Source organism: Chiloscyllium plagiosum, unplaced genomic scaffold, assembly GCF_037043375.1.
Source record: "Chiloscyllium plagiosum isolate Xiang-an unplaced genomic scaffold, Cpla_swu_hap1 HiC_scaffold_11, whole genome shotgun sequence".
Taxonomy (NCBI): domain Eukaryota; kingdom Metazoa; phylum Chordata; class Chondrichthyes; order Orectolobiformes; family Hemiscylliidae; genus Chiloscyllium; species Chiloscyllium plagiosum.
The window spans coordinates 16,374,539-16,399,648 of NW_028270149.1; the positions used below are offsets into that span (position 1 = coordinate 16,374,539).

General features: G+C 42.6%; 1 protein-coding gene and 1 long non-coding RNA gene across 2 annotated transcripts in view; one reads left to right on the forward strand and one right to left on the reverse strand.

Annotated features, from left to right (window-relative positions):
- Window positions 1-1,036: 1,036 nt before the first annotated feature.
- On the reverse strand, window positions 1,037-25,008 carry vma21 (vacuolar ATPase assembly factor VMA21). The gene is made up of 3 exons (XM_043705129.2): window positions 24,909-25,008; window positions 13,403-13,512; window positions 1,037-3,028 (listed from the first exon to the last, which is right to left on the reverse strand). The coding sequence occupies exons 1-3, from the start codon at window positions 24,962-24,964 to the stop codon at window positions 2,886-2,888; spliced, it is 309 nt and encodes a 102-aa protein (XP_043561064.2). The 5' UTR covers window positions 24,965-25,008; the 3' UTR covers window positions 1,037-2,885.
- The window catches only part of LOC148148756 (uncharacterized), a 56,729-nt gene continuing 56,530 nt past the window's right edge, over window positions 24,912-25,110 (forward strand). The window contains exon 1 of the long non-coding RNA XR_015758613.1: window positions 24,912-25,042. This is a non-coding gene — a long non-coding RNA (uncharacterized LOC148148756). The remainder of the gene's footprint in view (window positions 25,043-25,110) is intronic.

The window sequence follows — 25,110 nt, forward strand, 5'->3', positions numbered from 1 at the left end:
TTCAACTTGCCAAGACTATTCAGATTCTTATAAACATCACTCTTCTGAACGCCTGTGAAAACAAGACCAGTCTATCCAACCTTTCCTCACAAGACAATCATATCCCAAGTATCACTCCACTTTTCTGAACAACCTCCAATGCATTTACATTGTTAAGATCAAAACTGTGTAGTGCTATAGTTCTCACTGATGGTCTTTATGATGGAAGGATGCATTTACTTTACTGTTCAACTCCTCTCGAAATAAATAGCATTGCAAAAGCCTTGGTAATCAGTTGTTGTATCTACATAATGTTTTATGACCTATAAACTATTATGATAGTCAAAGGGACTTGCCATTTGATATGGTCTCAGCCATTGGAATGAATGACCTACATACCAAGCATCACACCAAACAAACTAACTCTAATATTAGTCATTTGCATGATAGAACATCGTTTTGGGTAGGGTAGCATCCCATTAGTAGCAATTGCCACTGGTCTTTCCACAGCATTTTGGAAGAGTGGGACAACTAGCTTCACATATCACTCAAACCTTTGTGATACGTTCACCTCCAGAGTAACTGGAGATGGACTAGACACTTTGCTGGACTGAAATTGGCAGCGTTAGGCCCTTTCATCAGTTTGCACAATATGCAAATCATCTGACTTGCACTACCCTAGAGGTTGACTTTAATGCATCAATTTGAGCACTAAGCTTGAATGGTGAGTAAAAACAGAAATTACTGGAGAAACATGGGTCTGGCTACATCTGTGGAGAGAAAGCAGTTAACACTGAATCCAATACCCCTTTAGAACTGAACATCTCTAGAGATTAACATTCTCAGTCGTTACAATATTCAATTTAAATGAGGCCTTCACTGCAAAAATAAAAACAACACAGTAATTCAACTGGAAATGTTATCAATTATTGTCACCATTCAGAGAAGGCAATAGACCAAAGCTCCAACCATGTGTTTTGGTAGATCCCATGACTGAACTTAACATGCAAGGTTCTCCTGTCCTAGCCAAAATTCATCTCTCAATGTAACAATTGAAAACCATTTATCCATCATTTATTTTTCTGGTTGCCTGTGGGAATGGATGCCAGCATGTTACATTCGCCTATAAAACAGAAATTACCACTCCCCTCCAAAAAAATCAGTTAGATGTAACAATGCACAAAGATATGACCTCTTTACATCTTGGAAAGCAATTGCATGAAGCTAACTAGAAATCACATTTAAATAAGTCAGCTAAGTTTTAAGACGAGTGTATGATTACAAAAGCAAACACAGAAATCTATTATATGCCAAAAAGTACATAACAGGTTTAAATAAATAAGGACAATACAAATTCCAAATAACTTCTTCACAGTACAATTAGATCATCAGTAACATAACTTTAAAAAGGCAGCTTACAACACAATTTGAGGTTTCATCTAAAAGTTGTTAAATGTTAAGGAAGTTTCACAATTTTCAGTTCATAATGTAATCACCATTTGTCCGACACACATACCAAGGAGGGATTGTTACTGCAAAGTAACATAATTGGATGGATTTGAATTTATTAAATTCAATAAAAACACTAAACTTCCAGAAAATCTAAGTGATTCTTTGACCAATGTTTCCCAATTTACAATAATGCTCCAATTGTATGAGTTACACAATGATTTAATAGTCTACCCCTCGCGGGGGAATGGAATGGGTGATGGAGCTCAGCAAGTGTACTTTGTGTTTGATGAAAAAAAACATAATATGGACTACCTCAGTCTAGTAAAACCTGATCAATTGCACTGAGAGAATTTGCATGCAAATAATTCTTGTCACACAGTGTATCAACATTTTGGCTATCCACTTTAAAAAGTTTCCAAGGCGCAGTCTAGGTTTTATGCTAGTAAGTCTGGTATTACCACCTGGATCTTAGCAAATTTTAGCCTTACAACTGCTATGGAATTTGGAATGTGGTGCGAAGACAGGATTCCATAACTAAATGGAAAACCAAATCCCTCACTTTCCTTATGCAAATCAATCTTGTTTCTGTAAGACCATACAGGAACCAGAAAAGATAAACATGATACATTAGATTCTCTATGGAAGGAGCTCATCGCAAAAGGCAGATTCTTGTGAAGCATTTCACACATTCTTACAGCCGCTTTCTGAGAATGGAACAAAGATAGTGAGGTTTGAAAAGGAATTTTACAAAACAATTTTATATGCAAATATTCTAAATTTTGGGCTCTTTTACATTAACCATTACACGCTTATACAATTATTAATTGCATCCAAAAGAAAGATGGAGCTAACTAGATCACCTTTAACAATATTGATTACTTCATTGGAATCCATAATTAAGAATATACATTACACTGCAATCATGAATCTAGACAGAAGTAGACACCTACACAGGATATTCACATTGCAAATAAACACCATTTCAAATAGACAGTAACATGAAGATTGATTTTCTGAACTTAGGCTCTGCAAACATTAGAATTCTGAGAATCCCTTACTCTTAAATGAGAGTGCCTCTGTGACAGTAGCATTTAATTTTATACAGATGTGATTAACATTTGTCAACTAAAGGTTGACAAGAAACATTTCAAGCTGCAGATATTACATTGCTAATGCAAATAGTGTACTTTTAAAGTGCATGTGTACAGTCTTGTATTCTGTTGTTGAATTAATTATGAGATGGAGGAATTAAGACATTGTCTTTGAAAGTTGATTTTAGCTTCGACTATACCACATTTTTTTTTCCACATTTTGCAGCAATACTTCCAACCTTAAAAGAATCTCATGGGTTTTACAGTCTGCATTTCAGTCACTCTTCTGCCTCTTTTTTGCTACAACCACCAAGATTGAAGCTTGAATGACAACAGACTGATCCCATTCACAAAATGTTGCCCTTAATCCTGCTTGCCATCACGCCATTGCCTTGAGCCTTCATTCCATGCCACATATACAAACAAGGCTAGCACAATATGAACAGCCACCACAGCAACAATGGCAGCATAGAAGTAGCTGTCTCTGTTTGACATTCCAAGTGTACCTGAGGGACAAAACAAAAAGGGCTAGTTAAAAAAAAGTACAACTAGACAATGCTACTCTTTGATCCAAAAATAGTGCTTTTCTTTTGAGAGACGGGGGAGACAGTGGAGAAGAGGTTGACATGAAATTGACAATGGACCCTTGTTGCATGGGATGATATCGAAAAACAAAACAGGTCAAAGAAAAAGATTATTCCGTTTTTGTTAGATTGCAGTAAACAGTAGTGGCCCCAGTGAACCTTAATGCATTTTATTGTAGACTCAGCCTACTTGGGAGTAAATTCTCAATGCTATACAAATATCAGCCATGGCTCCCTTACCCAAACAGAAGTCATAGGTTCCACCCCCACTATAGAGACTTGGAACAGATAATCTAGACAAAGATCAAGTTAAGCAGAGGCCATGTCTGTCTTCTCAAACGGATGTAAAAAGTTGCTCCAGGTACCGTGGCCAACATTTAACCTGCATCCAACTTCAATACAATACAGCAGCTGGTCATTTATTTCACTGCTGTTCATGTGACCTTGACACATCCAAATTGTCTAGTTTTGCCGACAAGTGGCACTTCATAAGCACTCCACTTATTACAAGACATCTTTATTTCCAAAGGACTTCATGTTTAGCTCAGTCCATTCAGCATAGGAGTTGGGGTGCTGAGGTTGTACAAGACATTGGTGAGGCTACTTTTGGAGTACCGGGTACAGTTCTGGCCTCCCTGCAATAGGAAAATTATTAAATTAGAGAGCGGGCAGAAAAGATTTATAAAGGAGGTTACCAAGACTGGAGGGATTTATTTAAAAGTAGAGGATGGATAGGCTGAGACATTTTTCCCTACAGTGTGGGAGACCGAGGGGTGACCTTATAGAGGTTTACAAAACCGTAAGCGGCACTGATAAGGTGAATAGCAGGGTAAGATATGGGAGTTCAAAACTAGAGGACATAATTTTAAGGTGAGAGGAGAAAGATTTTAAAAGGCACCTGAGGAGCATTTTTTTCACACATAAGGCAGTCCCATACATGGAATGAACTACCAGGGGAAGTGATAGATGCAAGTACAGTTACAACATTTAAAAGGTGTTTGGACAGATACATGAATAGGAAAGGTTTGGAGGGATATGGGCCAAACACAGGCAAGTGGATCCAGTTTAGTTGGGAAATTTGGTCAGTATGGACGAGTTGAACTGAAGGGTCTGTTTCCATGCTGTGTAACTCTATGTCTCTAAATTTCTATCAGTACTAAACATTAAATCCTGTAATTTTAAATCAAAAATGCCTACAGTCTGAAAATATGCTATCACAAAATACACGGTGGCACAGTGGTTAGCACTGCTGCCTCACAGCGCCAGAGACCCGGGTTCAATTCCTGACTCAGGCGACTGACTGTGTGGAGTTTGCACGTTCTCCCCGTGTCTGCGTGGGTTTCCTCCGGGTGCTCCGGTTTCCTCCCACAGTCCAAAGATGTGCGGGTCAGGTGAATTGGCTATGCTAAATTGCCCGTAGTGTTAGGTTAAAGGGGTAAATGTGGGGGTATGGGTGGGTTGCGCTTCGGCGGGTCGGTGTGGACTTGTTGGGCCGAAGGGCCTGTTTCCACACTGTAAGTAATCTAATCTAATCTAAAAATGACTTATAACTGTACGTGCAAGTTATAATGTTCAACAGTTACCAAATCTAAGGATTCAATTATACTGATGAATTGTAAGAGTTTCCATGTCACAACTTTAACTTTTGGTTCCACAAAATACGTTGCAGAAACAAAATAAGCAACATAGTTGCACAAAAAGCAAGATCCAAACATTTGTCTTAATTTTCACTTGCTTATGTTTACTATATAGGAGGAGAAAGTGAGGTCTGCAGATGCTGGAGATCAGAGATGGAAATGTGTTGCTGGAGAAGCGCAGCAGGTCAGGCAGCATCCAGGGAACAGGAGAATCGACGTTTCGGGCATTAGCCCTTCTTCAGGAATGAGGAAAGTTGGTCCAGCAGGCTAAGATAAAAGGTAGGGAGGAGGGACTTGGGGGAGGGGCGTCGGAAATGTGATAGGTGGAAAGAGGTCAAGGTGAGGGTGATAGGTCAGACTGGGGTGGGGGCAGAGAGGTCGGGAAGAAGATTGCAGGTTAGGAAGGCGGTGCTGAATTTGATGGATTTGACTGAGACAGGCTGGGGGGAGGGGAAATGAGGAAACTGGTGAAATCCGAGTTCATCCCTTGTGGTTGGAGGGTTCCTAGCCGGAAGATGAGGCGTTCTTCCTCCAACCGTCGTTTCGCTGTGGTCTGATGATGGAGGAGTCCAAAGACCTGCATATCCTTGGTGGAGTGGGAGGGGGAATTGAAATGTTGAGCTACAGGGTGGTTGGGTTGGTTGGTCCGGGTGTCCCAGAGGTGTTCTCTGAAACGCTCCGCAAGTAGGCGGCCTGTCTCCCCAATATAGAGGAGGCCACATCGGGTGCAAAGGATGCAATAGATGATATGTGTGGAGGTACAGGTGAATCTGTGGCGGATATGGAAGTTTCCTTTGGGGCCTTGGAGGGAGGTGAGGGGGGAGGTGTGGGTGCAAGTCTTGCACCTCCTGCGGTTGCAGGGGAAGGTGCCGGGAGTGGAGGTTGGGTTGGTGGGGGGTGTGGATCTGACGAGGGAGTCACGGAGGGAGTGGTCTTTACGGAATGCTGATAGGGGAGGGTGGGGTCCGTTTGGAGGTGGCGGAAATGACGGCGGATGATGCGCTGTACATGGAGGTTAGTGGGGTGGTAGGTGAGGACCAGTGGGGTTCTGTCCTGGTGGCGGTTGGAGGGGCGGGGTTCAAGGGCGGAGGATCGGGAAGTGGAAGAGATGCGGTGGAGGGCATCGTCGACCACGTCGGGGGGGAAATTGCGGTCCTTGAAGAAGGAGGCCATCTGGGATGTGCGTTTTTGGAACTGGTCCTCCTGGGAGCCGATGTGGCGGAGTCGAAGGAATTGGGAGAATGGGATGGGGTTTTTACATGGAGCAGGATGGGAGGAGGTGTAGTCCAGGTAGCTGTGGGAGTCGGTTGGTTTGTAGTAGATGTCCGTGTTGATTCGGTCGCCTGAGATAAATAGAAAGGTCGAGGAAGGGGAGGGAGGAATCTGAGACTGTCCAGGTGAATTTGAGGTCGGGGTGGAAGGTGTTGGTGAAGTGGATGAACTGTTCAACCTCCTCGTGGAGGAGGTTTACTATATATATGTTTACTATATATTGAGGCAGTGAAAGTACAGTAGAAAAGGAATGCAAGTGATTGTTAATATTATGCTTAAATTTCTATTCAGGGGGATAGCATACCAAATGACAAAAGAGTCAACAGAAGTAGCACAGTAATAGTAAAACCTTTGTACTAATGCTGAATATTTGGAATTCATTAAGAGTGAGATGCAGTTGCAGATGTAGGAATTCTTTTTCCCTTTACGTAAACATGGAGATCATACTCGACAGATGGCGTCCTATTCCAGTCTAGCTTCTCCACTCATGATCTTAGAGATTAACAAGTTTGTGGAATATAAATATTTTGTAGCATTGCAGTATATTAATAACATTTCATTGTGCTTGAAACATATTTTAAAATTATATGCATCATATTGCACAATATTCATTTTAAGAACTACTTTGCCCATTATGGAATAACATGGTTTCAGATTTTTACTCTAAGTGAAATGGGGTATTAAATCAGGAGGCAATCCAGTTACTCCTTTCAATTCAGAGTAGGTGTCAACTTTGCTTCTCCCATCAATGTAAATACACAAGCAAAAGTGGCAGATTGAAGAGAAACGTAAGAAGCACATTCCTTGAAAACTTTCTCCTCCCCCTCAAGGGCATTGATATTTGTTGCTAAACACAGTACAGTCATCAGCAAACTTCTCCACTCCTGACCTTATGACAAACAGATCCAAAGGCACTAGGCAGTTCAATCATCGGGCATGACCATTGGCCGAGTCAGCAGGCTGATGAGACAGCTCATTGCCAACGCTCATTACAGTATCACCCTGGAGCAAGGAATGCTGTTGGATTAAATTGCATTTATTTCAATGCAAGAGGGCTGAGGGGTAAGGCCGATGAACTCAGGCCATAGATGGCTATGTGGGACTGAAACACAGCTAAGGGAGGGACAGGACTGGCAGCTTAACGTGCCAGAATGCAGGTGCTTTAGGCGGGACAGAGATGGTGGAAGGGGAGGGGGAGTTGCATTTTTGATTAAGGCAAGTATCACAGCAGTAATCAGAGATTAAATAACTGAAGGATCATCCAGTGAGGCTTTGTGGTGAAGTGAAGAAATAAGAAGGGGATGATGATGTTATTGGGGTTGTACTATAGGCCCCCAAATAGTCAAAGGGAATTAGAGGAACAAATATGCAGGGAGACTTGCAGGAGCAATCAGGTTGTCATATTAGGGGATTTTGCTTTTCCTAATATAGACTGGGACTGCCAGAGCATTAAGGGCTTAGATGGGGTGGAATTTGTTAAGTGCATCCGGGAAAGATTCCACAAGCAGGATATAGAGGGTCCAATTCGGGAAGGGGCAAAACGCAACCTTTTCTTGGGAAATAGGACAGGAACAGGTGATAGTGGGGAGGATTTTGGGACCAGTGACCATAGTTCTATTAATTTTAAAATAATTATGGAAAGGAACAAAACTGGTCCACAAGGTCAAGTTCTAAATTGGGGCAAGGAGAACTTTGATGGAATTAGACAGGAGCTTGCAAGGATTTATTTGGAGTAGTTTGTTTGCAGACAGAGTGACCTCCGGCAAGTGAGATATCTAGAGTTCAAGGTCCATATGTTCCTGTGAGGGTAAAAGGCAAGGTTGGCAGGAATAGGGAACCCTGGATGACAGGAGATACTCGCCAACTTTAAGGAATGGTCACTGGATAAACATATGGATGAAAATGGTAAGGGTAGGATTGATAGGCTTCAGATTGGTTCTACAGGTCAGTGCAACATTGAGGGCCAAAGGGCCTGTACTGTGCTGTAATGTTCTATGTTCTACATTGAGGCTTTGACTAGAAAAAAAAAGGTGTGGCCAGGTACAAGAAGCTGGAATCAAGGGTCTCCCTGAAGATATACAGGAAATACAGGAGTTTACTGAAGAAGGAAATCAGGAAGGTGAAAAAAGGGCACGAGATAGCCTTGGCTGAGAAGATTAATAAAGAAAGAGTCTTTGGTTTCACCAGAAAGGAAAAAGAAAAATTAGAGCGAGATTAGGGCCCATCAAAGACCAAAGTGGAAATGTAAGTGCAAATCTGCAGCAGATGGGTGAGGTTCTCAACAAATATTTCTCCTGTGTTTACCATGGAGAAAAACAAGATGACTTGGGAACTTGGGGAAGTTAGTAGTGATATCTTGGAGACAGCCCATATCTCAGTAGAGGTGGTGTTGGATATATTAGAATGGATAGAATGGAGGTGGATAAATCTCATGGGTATGACTGATCAGGTCAAAGAACACTACAAGAGGCTACAGAAGAAATTGCAGGGTTCCTGGCTGATATTTTTGCATCATCGTTAGCCACGGGTGCGGTGCTGGAAGACTAGAGGGTAGCAAACGTTGTGCTATTATTCAAGAAGGGCTGTTGGACTGGAAGCCTGTGACCAGCGGAGTGCCTCAGGGTCAGTGCTGAGCCCATTACTGCTTGTTATCTGTATCAATTATTTGGATGAAAAGTACAAGGCATGATTAGTAAGTTTGCTGATGACATTAAAATAGGCAATATCGTGGACAGTAAGGAAGGTTATCAGTAATTGTAGCAGGACCTTGATCAGCTGGGGAAGTGGGCGGAGAAATGGCAAATGGAGTTTAATATCAATATGTGTGAGGTCTTACATTTTCGAAGGTCAAATCAAGGTGGGAGTATCAAGGTTATTGGTAGGGCCTTAAGGAGTGTAGTAGAACAGAGGAATCTTGGGAGTTCAGGTGCAAGGTTCTCTGAAAGTGTAGTCACGGGTAGACAGGGCAGTGAAGATGACTTTTGGCACACTGGGCTTCATCAGTCAGGACATTGAGTATAGAAGTTGGGACGTTATGTTGCAGTTGTACAGGACATTGGTGAGGCCACACTTGGAGTATTGTGTTCCATTTTGGTCACCTTGTTATAGGAAGGATGCTATTAAACTGGAAAGAGGGCAAGAAAAGTTTACAAGAATATTGCCTGGACTCAATGGTCTGGGTTATAGGGACAGGTTGGACAAGCTCGGACGTTTTTTTTTTACAGCAGAGGAGACTGAAGGGGGAGCTTACAGAGGTGTATAAGATCATGAGAGGCATAGATAGGGTGATTGCAAGGTTTGTAGCTCAGGTTGAGGTTTAGGGTGTAGGTTTGCTCGCTGAGCTGTAGGTTTGATATCCAGATGTTTCATTACCTGGCTAGGTAACATCATCAGTGGCAACCTCCAAGTGAAGCGAAGCTGTTGTCTCCTGCTTTCTATTTATATCTTTCTCCTGGATGGGGTTCCTGGGGTTTGTGGTGATGTCATTTCCTGTTCGTTTTCTGAGGGGTTGATAGATGGCATCTAGATCTATGTGTATGTTTATTGCATTGTGTGGTTGGAGTGCCAGGCCTCTAGGAATTCTCTGGCCATGTCTTTACTTAGCCTGTTCCAGGATAGATGTGTTGTCCCAGTCGAAATGGTGGGTTTTTTTTTTATCCGTGTGTAGGGCTATGAGGGAGAGAGGGTCGTGTCTTTTTGTGGCGAGCTGGTGTTGATGTATCCTGGTGGCTAACTTTCTTCCTGTTTGTCCTAAGTAGTGTTTGTGGCAGTCCTTGCATGGAATTTTTGTACATGACGTTGGTTTGTACTGGGTCTTTTAAGTTTGTTAGTTTTTGTTTGAGAGTGTTGGTGGGTTTGTGTACTACTAGGATTCCGAGGGGTCTTAGTAGTCTTGCTGTCATTTCTGAAACTTCTTTGATGTATGGTAAGGTGGTTAGGGTTTCTGGCTGTGTTTGATCTGCTTGTCGTGGTTTGTTCTTGAGGAATCTGCTCACTGTATTTTTTGAGTATCCGTTCCTCTTGAATACGTTACATAGGTGGTTCTCCTCTGTTTTTCGAAGTTCGTCTGTGCTGCAGTGTGAGGTGGCTCGTTGAAATAGTGTTCTGATACAGCTTCGTTTGTGTGTGTTGGGATGGTTGCTGGTGTAGTTAAGTATTTGGTCAGTGTTTGTCAGTTTTCTGTATACGCAGGTTTGTAATTCTCCCTTGTCCTTTCTTTCGACTGTGACGTCCAGGAATGCGAGTTTGTTGTCAGTTTCTTCCTCCTTGGTAAACTTTATGCCTGTGAGGGTGTTGTTGATGATGTTAAATGTGTCTTTCTATCTTGTTTCATTTTGTGATGACAAAGGGGTCATCTACGTAGCGGACCCAGATTTTTGGTTTGATGATTGGTAGGGCTGTTTGTTCTAGCCTTTGCATTACCGCTTCTGCTATGAATCCTGATAGCGGAGATCCCATGGATTGGTTGTTTGTAGACTATGTTGTTGCAAGTGAAGTGGGTGGTGAGGCACAGGTCCACTAGCTTCATGATGTTTTCGTTGGTAATGTGATTGATGGTGGTTGGTGTGTGCGTGATGGTCTCTTCTAAAAGTGTGGTGAGTGTTTCCTTTGCTAGGTCGATGTTGATGGAGGTGAACAGTACTGTTACGTCGAATGAGATCATTGCTTCGTCTTCCTCTATTTGGTGTTTTTGATGATTTTTAGGAATTCCTGGGTGGAGTGGATGGAGTGCTGTGACTCTTCTACTAGGTATTTCAGTCTTGCGTGTAGTTCTTTGGCCAGTCTGTAAGTTGGTGTTCCGAGTAGTGCGACTGAGGGGGACTCCTGGTTTATGCATTTTTGGTAGTCCATAGAATCGTGGGTGTTGGTCCCGTCGGGTTTCATTTTCTGGAATTCCGTCTTGTTTAATTGTCCGGAATTGTGTAGTTTTCTTTGGAGATATGTAATTTTGTTTCCTAGTTGTGGGGTTGGGTCTAGCACCACCTGTTGGTAGGTGTTGGTGTCTGCGAGTAGTGCATTGGCTTTCTCTATGTAGTCCCTTCTGTTCAGGATGACTGTGAGCCGACCTTTGTCTGCAGGTAATATAATGATGTTTTTGTCTTTTTTGAGGTTTTCTAGGGCTTTCTTTTCTTGCGTGTTCAGTTTATTTCCTTCTCTCTTTCGGCTCAGAGTAGGTGCAACTGTCTGTCTGATCATTTGTTGTGTTTCTTCTGTGAGATTGTTGTCCTTTAATGTGGTTTCTAATGCCGCTAGGAAATCCTTCTTGTCAGCGTCTCGGTAATTGAAATTTAATCCTTTGACTAGTACCACTTTTTCTGTGTCTGATAGGGTCCGGTCTGATAAGTTCTTTAGCCATACCCCTGTGTTATTGGTTTTGTCTTTTTTTTGAGAGTTTGTCAAGTTTTTTCTTCAGGTCCCGATTTTTCTTTCTGTGTTTGTCGTTGTTTGGTGTTTATGGCTTGTTCTACCGCCTCTGTCCATTCTTGATTTGTTGCTTGTTTGAATAACGGTTTTTGGCACGCAATTTCCCGGTTGTATTTTCGGAGTCTGTGGTGGGCGTCATTGATTAGTTCGCGGAGCATTCTGTGGCCGTTTCGTTCTGTTAAACTTCTGGCTTGAGGTGTTTTTATCGGCGGATTATTTTGGAGACATTTTGGCAGTACCTGTTTTCTTAAACATTCATGCAGGAAGTACAGTTGTTCCCGGGTGGAACTCTCTCAGATTGCATTCCTTTCCCATCTTCAGGCCAGTTGTAGCGTGTTGCGCCCATAGGTTTTTGCAAGGTTTGCAGTTCAGGTTGAGATTTAGGGTGTAGGTTTGCTCGCTGAGCTGTAGGTTTAATACCCTCGTAGCCCTACACACGGATAAAAAAACCCACCATTTCGACTGGGACATCACATTTATCCTGGAACAGGCTAAGCAAAGACATGCCAGAGAATTCCTAGAGGCCTGGCAGTCCAACCACAACGCCATAAACAAACACATAGATCTAGATGCCATCTATCAACCCCTCAGAAAACGAACAGGAAATGACATCACCACAAACCCCAGGAACCCCATCCAGGAGAAAGATATAAATAGAAAGCAGGAGACAACAGCTTCGCTTCACTTGGAGGTTGCCACTGATGATGTTACCTAGCCAGGTAATGAAACGTCTGGATATCAAACCTACAGCTCAGAGAGATTGGGAAAAAGACTGAATACATTCACCCTAAGTTGGAGAATCGAGGACTAGAGGGAATCAGTTTAAGGTTAGAAGGGAAAGAATAAAAGGGAAACTGAGGGCAACATCTTTTTGCAGAGAGGGTGGTATGCCTACGGAATGAGCTGCCAGCAGAAGTGGGTACATTAATAGCATTTAAAAGGCATTTGGATGAATACATGGATAGGAAAGGATTAGAAGGATATGGGCTAAATTCAGGGAAATGGGATTAGTGGGGACAGATATTTTTGGTCAGCATGGACTAGTTTGGTGCAAAGGGCCAGTCCCTGTGTTGTATGACTCTATGCACTGTAATCAGGAGCAAGAACAGAGTGGATTCTACCTTGGTACAGAGCAGCTAATGTAAACATTGTCTTTCTAAGTTAAAACCAAACCGTGGACTAGAATGGTGTTTAAAATATCAAAATAAAACTAGGACAGGAAATAAAAAGCAAGAAGAAAATGGTACAGATTTTTACATTTGAAACCTGCTCATGTGAATCAGGAGATTGGGCTTGAAATCTCTCCAGTTGAAAAGAATGAGAGGTTATCTTACTGAAACTCAAAATTATAAAAGGGTCAACATGAGGGATATAGGAAAGGGGCGTTGTCCCACAATAAAGGATATTGGCGTGAGGACTGATGAAGGATTTCCGCACTCTCAAGGTAGTGAATCTTTGGAATTCTGAACCAGAAGGCTGTGCACACTCGGAGTTTGTTCAAGATAATTTGATAGAATTCTAGATAAAGAATGCAGAGATAGTATGGGAAATAGAGTTGAATTAGAAAAACAGCCATGATCTAGAAGAGGGGCGGAAGGGCCTACTTCTTGTCATAGTTCCTGTTTATTTGGATACCTTTGAATTACTGCCATCATAAGATCAACCGTCTCAGTAGCTTTTTGTAATATTCTACTCCTTTTGGCATTTAAGAAAATCAATTGAAACTATGAAAATACTAGTTCAGGTTTCACAAGGTAGGTATATGATAGGAAGGGTTTGGAGGGATATGGGCCACGTGCTGGTAAATGGGATTAGACTGGATTAGGCTATCTGGTTGGCATGGACAAGTTGGAGTGAAGGGTATGTTTCCAAGGTAACACGATACAGTTCATCACTCATTGCCAAATCAATGGAAAGAAACTAATCGTTACAGCAGAAAATCATTTTATTAAGACACACTTACCTTCAAACACATAAGACTTTGTCCCAAAATATAATCCAATTGGTAAAGTGATCATTAAGAATGTGAAAAACAGTAGAGTCTTCAGTACTGCTAACAAGGAGCCATCATTTCTGAAAATAAAAAAAATTGTTAACAGATCACATAGTGATTAGTGTAAACATGTCTGTTTTTAACAAGACTGTATTAGCAACTTTTCAACTAGTTTTAACCAGAACTAACTACCAAGGCTAAGAACATGAAAGTATAAACCTACAGGCCCCAAAGCAAGAAGAAAAAAAGATTTTCCACCTTATTGTCAAACTCTGAAAAGATCACATCTTTGATTGTTAAGAACAAGTCCACTTTCTGTGTTGCAGAAGGAATAATAGTTCAGAAAGAGCTTCAAACATTTGGTGGTCGTGAAAGAGCATGGCATAAATGCAAAGCTGTCATTTTTTAATTAGCCAGAGTCAGAGTTGCACAGCATGGAAACAGACTCTTCACTCCAACGCGTCCATGCCAACCAGATAGCCAAACCTAATCTAATCCCATTTACCAGCACCTGGCCCATAAAACCTCCAAACCCTTAATATTCACATACCCATCCACACACCTTTTAAATGCTGTAATTGTACCAGCCTCCACCACTTCCTTTGGCAGCTCACTCCATACATGTACCACCCTCTGCGTGAAAATGTTGCCCCTTAGGGCTCTTTTATATCATTCTCCTCTCACTCTAAACCTATGCCCTCTAGATCTGGACTACCCAACTCCAGTGAAAATACTTGCTCTATTTATCCTATCAATGCCCCTCAGAATCGTATAAGATTCTATAAGATCACCCCTCACTCTCTGATGCTCCAGGAAAAACAGCCCCAGCCTATTCAGCTTCTCCATATAGCTCAAATTCTCCAACCCTGGCAACATTCTTGTAAATGTTTTCTGAACTCTTTCAAGTTTCACAACATCCTTCTGACAGGAGGGAGACCAGAAGTGGCCTACCAATGTCCTGTACAGCCTCAACATGACCTCCCAACACCCCATACTCAATACTCTGACCAATATAGGAAAGCATACCAAACACCTTCTTCACTATCCTATCTACAAGCGACTCCACTTTCAAGAAACTATGAACCTGCACTCCAAGGTCTCTTTGTTCAGCAACACTCCCGGGGCCTTACCATTAAGTGTATAGTCCTGCTCTGATTTGTTTTTCCAAAATGCAGCACTTTGCATTTATCTAAATTAAGCTCCACATGCCACTCCTCAGCCCACTGGCCGATCTGATCAAAATCATGTTGTAATCTAAGGGAACCTCCTTTTCTGTCCACTACACCTCCAGTTTTGGAGGTCATCTGCAAACTTACCAAATATACCTATGTTCACATCCAAATCATTTATACAAATGACGAAAAGCAGTGGACCCAGCGCCGATCCTTGTGGCACTCCACTGGTCAGAGGCCTCCAGTCTGAAGAGCAACCCTCCACCACCACCCTCTGTCTTCTACCTTTGAGCCAGTTCTGTATCCAAATGGCTAAGTCTCCCTGTACTCCATGAGATCTAACCTTGCTAACCAGTCTCCCATGGGGAACCTTATCAAATGCCATACTGAAGTCCATATAGATCACATCCACCGCTCTGCCCTCATCAGTCCTCTCTGTAAATTCTTCAAAAAACTCAATCAAGTTTGTGAAACATGATTTCCCACGCACAAAGCCATATTGACTATCTCATATCCGTCCCTGCCTTTACAAATACATATACATCCTGTCCCTCAGGATTCCCTCCAGCAACATGTCCACCACCGACGTCAGGCTCACCTGTCAAGAATTCCCTAGTTTTTCTCTTACCACTTTTCTTAAACAGTGGCATCACGTTAGCCAACCTCCAGTCCTCCGACACCTCACCTGTGACTATCTGTGATACAAATATCTCAGCAAGGGGCCCAACAATCACTTCCCTAGCTTCCCACTGAGTTCTCTGGTACACCTGATCAGGTCCTGGGGATTTATCCACTTTTATGCATTTCAAGGCATTCACCATCTATTTCCCCACATTCCATACCTTCTCCACAGTAAACACTGATGCGAAATACTTACTTAGGATCTCCCCCACCTCCTGCAGCTCCACACGTGGGTTACCTTGCTGATCTTTGAGGAGCCCTATTCTCTCCCTAGTTACCCTTTTGTCCTTAATGCATTTATAAAACCCCTTAGCATTCTCCTTAACCTATTTTTGCCAAAACTATCTCATGTCCCCTTTTTGCCCTCCTGATTTCCCTCTTAAGTATACTCCTACTGCCTTTATACTCTTAACGATTCACTTGATCTCTGCTGTCTATACCTGGCAAGTGTTTCTTTCCTTTTCTTTACCAAAACCTCAATTTCTCTAGTCATCCAGCATTCCCTACACCCACCAGTCTTTCCTTTCACCCTAACAGGAATATATTCTCTGGACTCTAGCTATCACATTTTTGAAGGCTTCCTATTTTCCAGCCGCTCCTTTACCTGTGAACATGTGCCTCCAATCAGCATTTTAAAGTTTGATTAGATTAGGTTCCTTACATTGTGGAAACAGGCCATTTGGCCCAACAAGTCCACACCGACCCTCGAAAAAGTAACCCACCCAGATCTATTTACCCTTGACTAATGCACCTAAAACTACGGGCAATTTAGCATGGCCAATTCACCTGACCTGCACATCTTTGGGCTGTGAGAGGAAACCCACGGAGACACCGGGGAGAATGTGCAAACTCCACAGACAGTTCTTGCCTATTACCATCAAAATTAGCTTTCCTCCAATTTAGAACTTCAACTTTTAGACTCGATCTATCCATTACTATTTTAAAAGTAATAGAATTATGGTCACTGGCCCCAAAGTGCTCCCCCATTGATACCTCATTCACCTGCTCTGCCTTATTTTCCAAGAGAGGAAAAGACCATAAGAAACAGAAACAGGAGTAGGCTGTCCATTGAATCATGCCTGATTCAACATTCCTCATTTCCACTTTCCTACTCTTTCCCATAACCCTCAATTCCCCTCCTGTTAAAGAATCTATTTGCAGTATTAAATATACTCTCTCCCTATTGCTCCCTGCAGCAAGGTGTTTCAAAGACTCAACTCTCAGAAGAAATGCCTCCTCACCTCAATCTTAAATTGGCATCACTTTATGGTGAGACTATGCCCTTTTGACCTAGATTCTTCCATGAGGGAAAACTTCCTCGCAGCATTTCCCCTGTCAAGCCCCTCAAGAACCCAATATGTTTCAAAAAGTTCATCTTTCATTCTGCTAAATTTCAACGAGCAGAATCCCAACCTGCTCAGCCTCTCACATAAGACAATCCCTCCATATCGGGAAACACCCCAGTGAACCTTGTCTGAACTGCCTCCAATGAAATAATGCCTTTCCTGAAATAAAGGGACTAAAACGTGTCTCAGTACTTCAGATTGGGTCTCACCAGCATCTTGTATAGTTGCAGTAAGACTTCCCAAGGCTTCTATTCCTACTCCCTTGTAATAAGGACAATTTTCCATTAGCCTTTCCTGATTAATTGCTGCTCCTGTGTACTAACTTTCTAGCACCCAAATCCCTCTGGACTACAACGTTTTGCATTTTTCTTCTATTTACAGGGCATGAGAGACATATTAAAAGACTGACTCTCATACACCTGTTAAATAAAGTGCACTGGACGAAGTGGAGAAGTGTCAAGAGATAAATGCAGAACACAAAGTGGCATTTTGAAAAAGTTAGATTTTAACCTGGATATATCATGAAGTTATGGTTGGATGCATCACAGACTGAAGGAAGTCTCTGTGCACTACTTTTCAATCGTCCTTATAAATAAATAACACATTGGGGCAATAGCACTACTTAAGAGGTTAGGAAATTGAAACCCAGTTTCTTGACCATTTGCAGTAAGAAAGGTTAAATGTTTATAATTCAATATCAAATTAATGAGCACTAAGGGGACAAATAATCTCAGGATAAGTACAAATATTCGAGTTAGGCTATTTGGTTCCTCATGTGTGTGTTGCAACTGAATAAGATTATGATCATGCTGATCAGAGAACGATTCCAACTTCACTTTCATGTGTACCCTTAATACACTGTGCTTTCTTTGTTAGTCAAGAATTTATCTACCACTAACAGAAAATTTAAAAAATTTTATTTAATCTTTTTAATTTTTTTTAAAAAAAATGACCCCGCCTCCACTACTCTCTGGAAGACTTCTAAAGATTCATGAAACTCAGAAAAATCTTCTCCTCATCACCAGCTTAAACAGACTCTTAGTTTTAAACTGTGTCCCCTAATTTTAGTCTCTCCCACAAGGGAAAACATCCTTTCAGCATCCACCCTGACCAAGTTTCCCAAGATCTTTTAAGATCATCTTGCGTTCTTCTAAACCTGAAGGGATGTAGACTCAACCTCTCATTCAGATAACACCCTCATCCCAGGAATCAGTTAAGTGAGCCATCTCTAAACTGCTTCTCAAGCAAATATACTCTTAGATTGGGAGAACAATGGACTTGTAAGAGGTTAAAAACAAACTAGCAAAATGGGAAAATGGTTGACAGAAGTAGTTTAATGCAAAGTATGAGGTAATGCTGTTTCAGAGAAAAGAGGCTGAACAGTTCAAAGTGCAAACGTAAATTTGTTCCGAACAGGAGTTAGGTCAGACAGCACTGTGCTATTTTGGATACTGTATACCAAATGGATCATTACAGACAGTCTCATTTTTGGAAACATGCATCTCCATCAAGACTAAACACCACAGCACATCACTTGGAATACCTCACAATGCTGCACTTCTCTAGTTTCCACCCTAAACATGTTAAATAAGTCATTCCCTATGGACAAGCCCTGCGTATACATAGGGTCTGCTCAGATGAGGAGGAATGCAATTAACACAAAGATTTTGAAGAATGCCCTCATAAGAATGGGATACAATGCTCAACTTATCAATTGGCAGTTCCGAAGTGCCACAGCAAAAAACCATAACCTCCTCAGAAGACAAGACAAGGAAACAATCAATAGAATACCGCTAGTCATCCAGTGCATCCATCGAATCATAGAGATACACAGCACAGAAACAGACCCTTCGGCCCAACTCATCCATACAGACCAGATACCCTAACCTAATCTGGTCCACTTGCCAGCACCTGGCCCATATCCCACTAAACCTTTCCTTTTCATACACCCTCCAGATGCCTTTTAAATGTTGTAGTTGTACTAGCCTCCACCACTTCCTCTGGCAGCTCATTCCATGCACGCACCACCTCCTGCGTGAAAAGATTGCCCCTTAGGTCTCTTTTATATCTTTCCCCTCTCACCCTAAAACCATGCCCTCTAGTTCTGGACTCCCCCAACCCAGTGAAAAGACTTTGCCTATTTATCCTATCCATGCCCATCATGATTTTATTAACCTCTATAAGGTCACCCCTCAGCTTCCGACACTCCAGGGAAAACAGCCCCAGCCTGTTCAGCCTCTCCCTGTAGCTCAGATCCTCCAACCCTGGCAACATCCTTGTAAATCTTTTCTGAATCCTTTCAAGTTTCACAACATTCTTCCAATGGGAAGGAGACCAGAATTACATGCAATATTCCAACAGTGGCCCCTCACCAATGTCGTGTACTCAGTACTCTGACCAATAAAGGAAAGCATATCAAACGCCTCCTTCACTACCCTATCTGCCTGTGACTCTACTTTTAAGGAGCTATGAACCTGCACTCCAAAGTCTCCTTGTTCAGCAACACTCCCTAGGACCTTAAGTGCATAGGTCCTGCTAAGATTTGCTTTCTCAAAATGCAGCACCTCGCATTTATCTAAATTAAACTCCATCTGTAACTCCTCAGCCCAATTGGCCCATCTGATCAAGATCCTATTGTAATCTGAGGTAACCTTCTTCGCTGTCCACTACACCTCCAATGTGGGCGGCACGGTGGCACACTGGTTAGCACTGCTGCCTCACAGTGCCGGAGATCCGGGTTCAATTCCCGCCTCAGGCGACTCTGTGTGGAGTTTGCACATTCACCCCGTTTCTGCGTTGGTTTCCTCCGGGTGCTCCCACAGTCCAAAAATGTGCAGGTTAGGTGAATTGGCCATGCTAAATTTCCTGTAGTGTTAGATGAAGGGGTAAATGTAGGGGAATGGGTCTGGGTGGGTTACGCTTCGGCAGGTCGGTGTGGACTTGTTGAGCCGAAGGGCCTGTTTCCACGCTGTAAGTAATCTAATCTAATCAATTTTGGTCTCATCTGCAAACTTACTAACTATATCTCTTATGCTCACATCCAAATCGTTTATATAAAAGACAGAGAGTAGTGGACCCAACACCGATCCTTGTGGCACTCCACTGGTCACAGGCCTCCAGTCTGAAAAACAACCTTCCACTACCACCCTGTCTTTTACCTTCATGTCAGTTCTGTACCCAAATGGCAAATTCTCCCTGTATTTCATGAGATTTAACCTTGCTAACCAGTCTCCCATGGGGAACCTTGTCAAATGCCTTATTGAAGTCCATATAGATCATGCCTACCACTCTGCCCTCATCAATCTTCTTTGTTAATTCTTCAAAAAACTCAATCAAGTTTGTGAGACATGATTTCCCATGCACAAAGCCATGTTGACTATCCCTAATCAGTCCTTGCCTTTCCAAATACATGTACATCCTATCCCTCAGGATTCTCTCCAACAGCTTGCTCACCACCGACGTCAGGCTCACTGGTCAATAGTTCCCTGGCGTGCCCTTACCATCTTTCTTAAATAGTGGTATAGCATTAGCCAACCTCCAGTCTTCTGATTAGTGATAATACAAATATCTCAGCAAGGGGCACAATAATCACTTCCCTAGCGTCCCACAGAGTTCTAGGGTACACCTGATCAGGTCTGAGGGTTTATCCACTTTTATGCATGTCAAGATATCCAGCACGTCCTCCTCTGTAATATGAAGATTTTTTAACATGTCACCAGCTATTTCCCTACATTCTATATCTTCCATGTCCTTCTCCTCAGTAAACACGGAGACAAAATACTTATTTAGTATCTCCCCCATCTCCTGTGGCTCCACACAAAGGCCACCTTGCTGATCTTTGAAGGGCATTATTCTCTTTCCCATTTAGCCTTTTGTCCTTGATGTATTTGTAAAAACTCTTTGGATTCTCCTTAACTCTCTTTGCCAAAGCTATCTCGTGCTCTTTTCACCCTCCAGATTTCCCTCAAGTATATTCCTACTGCCTTTTATATTCTTAAGGATTCACTCGACCTATCCTCTCTGTACCTGATATATGTTTCCTTCCTTTTCTTAAACAAACCTTCAATTTCTCTAATCACCCAGCATTCTCTATACCTATCAGCCTTTCCTTTCACCTTAATAGGAATATACTTTCTCTGGATCCTCATTATCTCATTTCTGAAGGCTTCCCATTTTCCAGCTGTCCCTTTACCTGCGAACATCTGTCCCCAATCAGCTTTTCAAAGTTCTTGTCTGATACTGTCAAAATTAGCCTTCCTCCAATTTAGAACTACTTCCCCACAGCAGAGAGACTATGCCCATGTTCTTTGCAGCCTCCAATATGTCATTGATGATGTTAAACATCTCGCCAAGATCACTCCTACTCCTTCAAAGCAACCGCCAAACCTTAAACAGGCTATTGTCTGCAGCAAACTACACAGCCTTCAGGACATCGACCATAACACCACACAACCTTACAAGACATTTCAGATACTCGACATGGATACTACCATCACAAGTGGTAACACCACCAACCATGTACATGGCAGATACTCATGTGGCTCAGCCAATGTTGTCCATCTCATACATTAAAGGAAAGGATGACCTGAGGCATGGTATATAGACAAGACGGTATGACAATGGACAAATGGGCACCAAGAAACAATTGCCAGACAGGGATGTTCCCTCTTAATCGGGGAACACTTCAATGTTCAAGGACATTCAGCCTTTGATCTGTGGGTAAGCACCTCCCCCCACCAAGATAGCCTTCGAGATACACAACACCACCGAATCACCAAGCAGAAAATCATAGCCAAATTCCATACCCAGGAAGATGGCCTCAACCCTGACCTTGGGTTCATGATGACCCCATCACACTTCTGTATCTGTAAAATCTTCCTTATATCCTGTTTTGACCCCAATCACTTTGATAAATTGTTGTGATCTCTCTACTTTAGTTCCTTGATAAAGTTTTGGATTACTTATTACTTTGGTTAGACCCACAGCATGCAACTGTTATACCCAACATGTTTTTCCAGTCATTCCAGTCTCCAGAAACACCTTATTTTTAATTTTTTGTAATTACCTCTCTGCCTCACTTAATCGAATTATAGGTCATCCATTCGCTTCTTATTCAGCTGTTGATACTTTACTCACCGTCTGACACCTTTGATCACATTCAGTGTTATTATGCTACACTCCACTCACCATTTGTTTGGTCTTTTTGACCTTGATCCCTCTGCCTATAAATTCTGTATCTGTGTGCTTCTCTCTCACTTCACCTGACAAAGGGGATATGCTCCGAAAGCTTGTCATTCCAAATAAACCTGCGGGACAATACCCTGCTGCCATGTGACTTCTGACTTTGTCCACCCCAGTCCAACACTGCCATCTCCACATCAACTTAAATAGCTTAACATAACACGAGCCATAAGGTGCAGTTTAAGTCTTATTGAACATGGATCAGTGTGCGATTGTTGTGAAGGTTTGTAGCTCAGGTTCTGGTTCAGGTTGAAGTTTGCTCGCTGAGCTGGAAGGTTTGTCACAGAGGTTTTGTCACTATGCTCAGTAAGTGAGCCTCCGGTGAAGCGCTGGTGTTCTGTCCCACTTGTTATTTAAGTGCCTTGGTCTGTTGAGGTGGGTGATATCATCTCTGGTTCTTTTTGAGAGGTTGGTAAATGGGGCCCAAATCAATGTTTGATGAAGTTCCAGTTTAAATGCCAGGCCTCAAGGAATTCCCATGCATGTCTTTGTGTAGCCTGTCCCAGGGTGGATGTATTGTCCCAGTCAAACTGGTGCCCCTCAGCATCTGTGTGTATGGATACTTGGCCATGTCTTTTGGTGGCTAGTTGGTGCTCATTCTCCTGGTGGCTAGTTTCCTGCCAGTCTGTCCGATGTAATGTTTGTTGTAGTCCTTGCAGGGTATTTTGTATATGACATTTATTCTGCTGATTGTTGGTACAGGGTCCTTTAGATTCATCAAGAGATGTTTCAGTGTGTTGGTAGGTTTGTGGGCTACCATAATACAGAGGCGCTAGAGTAGTCTGGTCATTATCTTCGAGAGGTCTTTAATCTATGGTAGTGTGGATAGTGTCTCTGGGTGTGTGTGTCTTCTTGTTTAGGTTTGTTGTGCAAGAATTGATGGACTGTGCTTAGTGGGTACCTGTTGTTCTTGAATACATTGTCTCGGTAAACCTCTTTTGCACCTTCTCCAAAGCTTCCACATCTTTCCTGGAATGTGGTGACCATAAATGCACACAACAGCCATGACCCTTCCAAATGGTGGAGCAAGTTCAATGGGGTAAATAACTTACTCTTATTCAAATTTCTTATGTTCTTATTCACTGTGTCAAAAATCACCAAGTTCTAAATTATCTCACTGACCAGTGGAAAAGGTCAAACAGCACAAAGTTAAGCCAATCACAAAACGGAATTAAAGGAAAGTTTGAGAACATTTCTATCACCATGTATTTCAGCCAAAGTACATAGAACAATACAACACAGAATAGGCCCTACAGTCCTGTATGTTGCACCGACCTGTGAACTAATCTAAGTCCATTCCTCTACACTATCCCATCATCACCCATGTGCTTATCTAAGGATTGTTTAAATGTCCCTAATGTGGCTGAGTTAACTACATTGGCAGCCAGGGCATTCCATGCCCTTACCACTCTGAGTAAAGAACCTGCCTCTGACAGCTGTCTTAAATCTATCATCCCTCAATTTGTAGCTGTGCCCCCTCGTACAAACTGACGTCATCATCCTAGGAAAAAGGCTTTCACTGTCTACCCCATCTAATCCTCTGATCATCTTGTATGTATCTATCAAATCCCCTCTTAGCCATCTTCTTTCCAATGAGAACAGACCCAAGTCTCTCAGCCTTTCCTCATAAGACCTTCCCTCCAGACCAGGCGACATCCTGGTAAATCTCCTCTGCACCTTTTCCAATGCTTCCACATCCTTCCTGTAATGGGGTGTCCAGAACTGTACACAATACAAGTGCAGCTGCACTTGCGTTTTGTATAGTTACAGCATGATATAACGGCTCTGGAACTCAATCCCTCTACTAATAAATCCTAACACACCATATGCCTTCTTAACAGCACTATCAACGTGGGTGGCAACGTTCAGGGATCTATGTACATGGATTCCAGGATCCCTCTGCACATCAGCACTACCAAGAAGCTTTCCATTGACCCAGTATTCTGTCTTCCTGTTATTCTTCCCAAAGTGAATCACATTTACCTGCATTGTACTCCATTTGCCACCTCTCAGCCCAACTTCAGAAATGAACTATGTAACAGGTTGAAAAATATTAAAAGGGGAGAAAGTGAGGTCTGCAGATGCTGGAGATCAAAGTTGAAACTTTATTGCTGGAACAGCACAGCAGGTCAGGCAGCATCCAGGGAACAGGAGATTCGACATTTCGGGCACAGGCCCTTCTCCTGAAGAAGGGCCTGTGCCCGAAATGTCGAATCTCCTGTTCCCTGGAAGCTGCCTGACCTGCTGTGCTGTTCCAGCAATAAAGTTTCAACGAAAAATATTAAAAGCATAATGAGAAGTTTAAAATAGCTGATAGAGAAAATCAGTGTTGGATTAATGTGTTGCTGCAAGTATGATTCTATAAATACTTTTATTTTTGCCATATGCACTTAGAAGGGTTTCCTCGAGTCTAAAAACTCCCACGAATTGGATTACACTTTAATTAGCATAATTCCCCACGTCAGGGCACTCGTTGCTCATTTTATTCAGGATTTGTTACCAAACTGATAACATACAAGGCCTGTAGGTAACCGAACAAAATAAAAAGGAGTAACTTTGCAAAGTCATTCCTGAAATTGCTTAAAGCTAAAAGTTACGTTCAGTCACATGCTTAAGGAGAACACCCAGAGTTCTCCTACTTCCCCAAAAGTTCCATTTCAAATTTCACGCAGTCTCGATTGCAAAACCTTTCCCAGGTCAATTCGTGTCTTAACAAACGCCTCCCTAAACAAGAACTGATTGCAACCGAAACGTCAGAGAGAGATACAATTGAAAGCTCGCTCGCAAACTGCACAGCAGAGACTGCAGCTGTGAAAACACGCACACACACAGACAGAGGGGACAGATAATAAATGTCGCTTGCTCAAGGCCTGACAGGGTCATCCGGAACCTTTGTGTCCCGGCGGGAGGCAACACGGACCAAATGGACGGGCGGCCCGCACGCACGCACGGCTGCCTCGGCGGGGGACGGTGCCGCGCGGCGCTTTGGCCGACCGTCCTGTAGCTGGCTTCAGGCTGAAGGCCCGGGGCACTCACCCCCTGAAGTCGGCCACCGGAGCCGTGTTCAACACCTCCTTGTCCAAGCGCTCCATCTTGCCTATGACGCACTTCCGCCAGTCTAGAAAGTCAGCTGACATGTGCGTGACGTCAGTTCCAGTTCTTTGAGCCAGGTAAGAGGTGCTCCAGGTGTTGTCCCAAGTTCCTGAGTGAGGCTTGATCTGGGGACACAGCTTCAATC

Bases quoted from the DNA above. Each gene is read 5' to 3' on its own strand.
- vma21 (XM_043705129.2), bottom strand. From the start codon at position 24,964: ATGGAGCGCTTGGACAAGGAGGTGTTGAACACGGCTCCGGTGGCCGAC. The intron at 13,513-24,908 runs GTGAGTGCCCCG...TTTTATTTTCAG, and splicing joins CCGGTGGCCGACTTCAGGGG to AAATGATGGCTCCTTGTTAG. The intron at 3,029-13,402 runs GTAAGTGTGTCT...TTTGTCCCTCAG, and splicing joins AAAGTCTTATGTGTTTGAAG to GTACACTTGGAATGTCAAAC.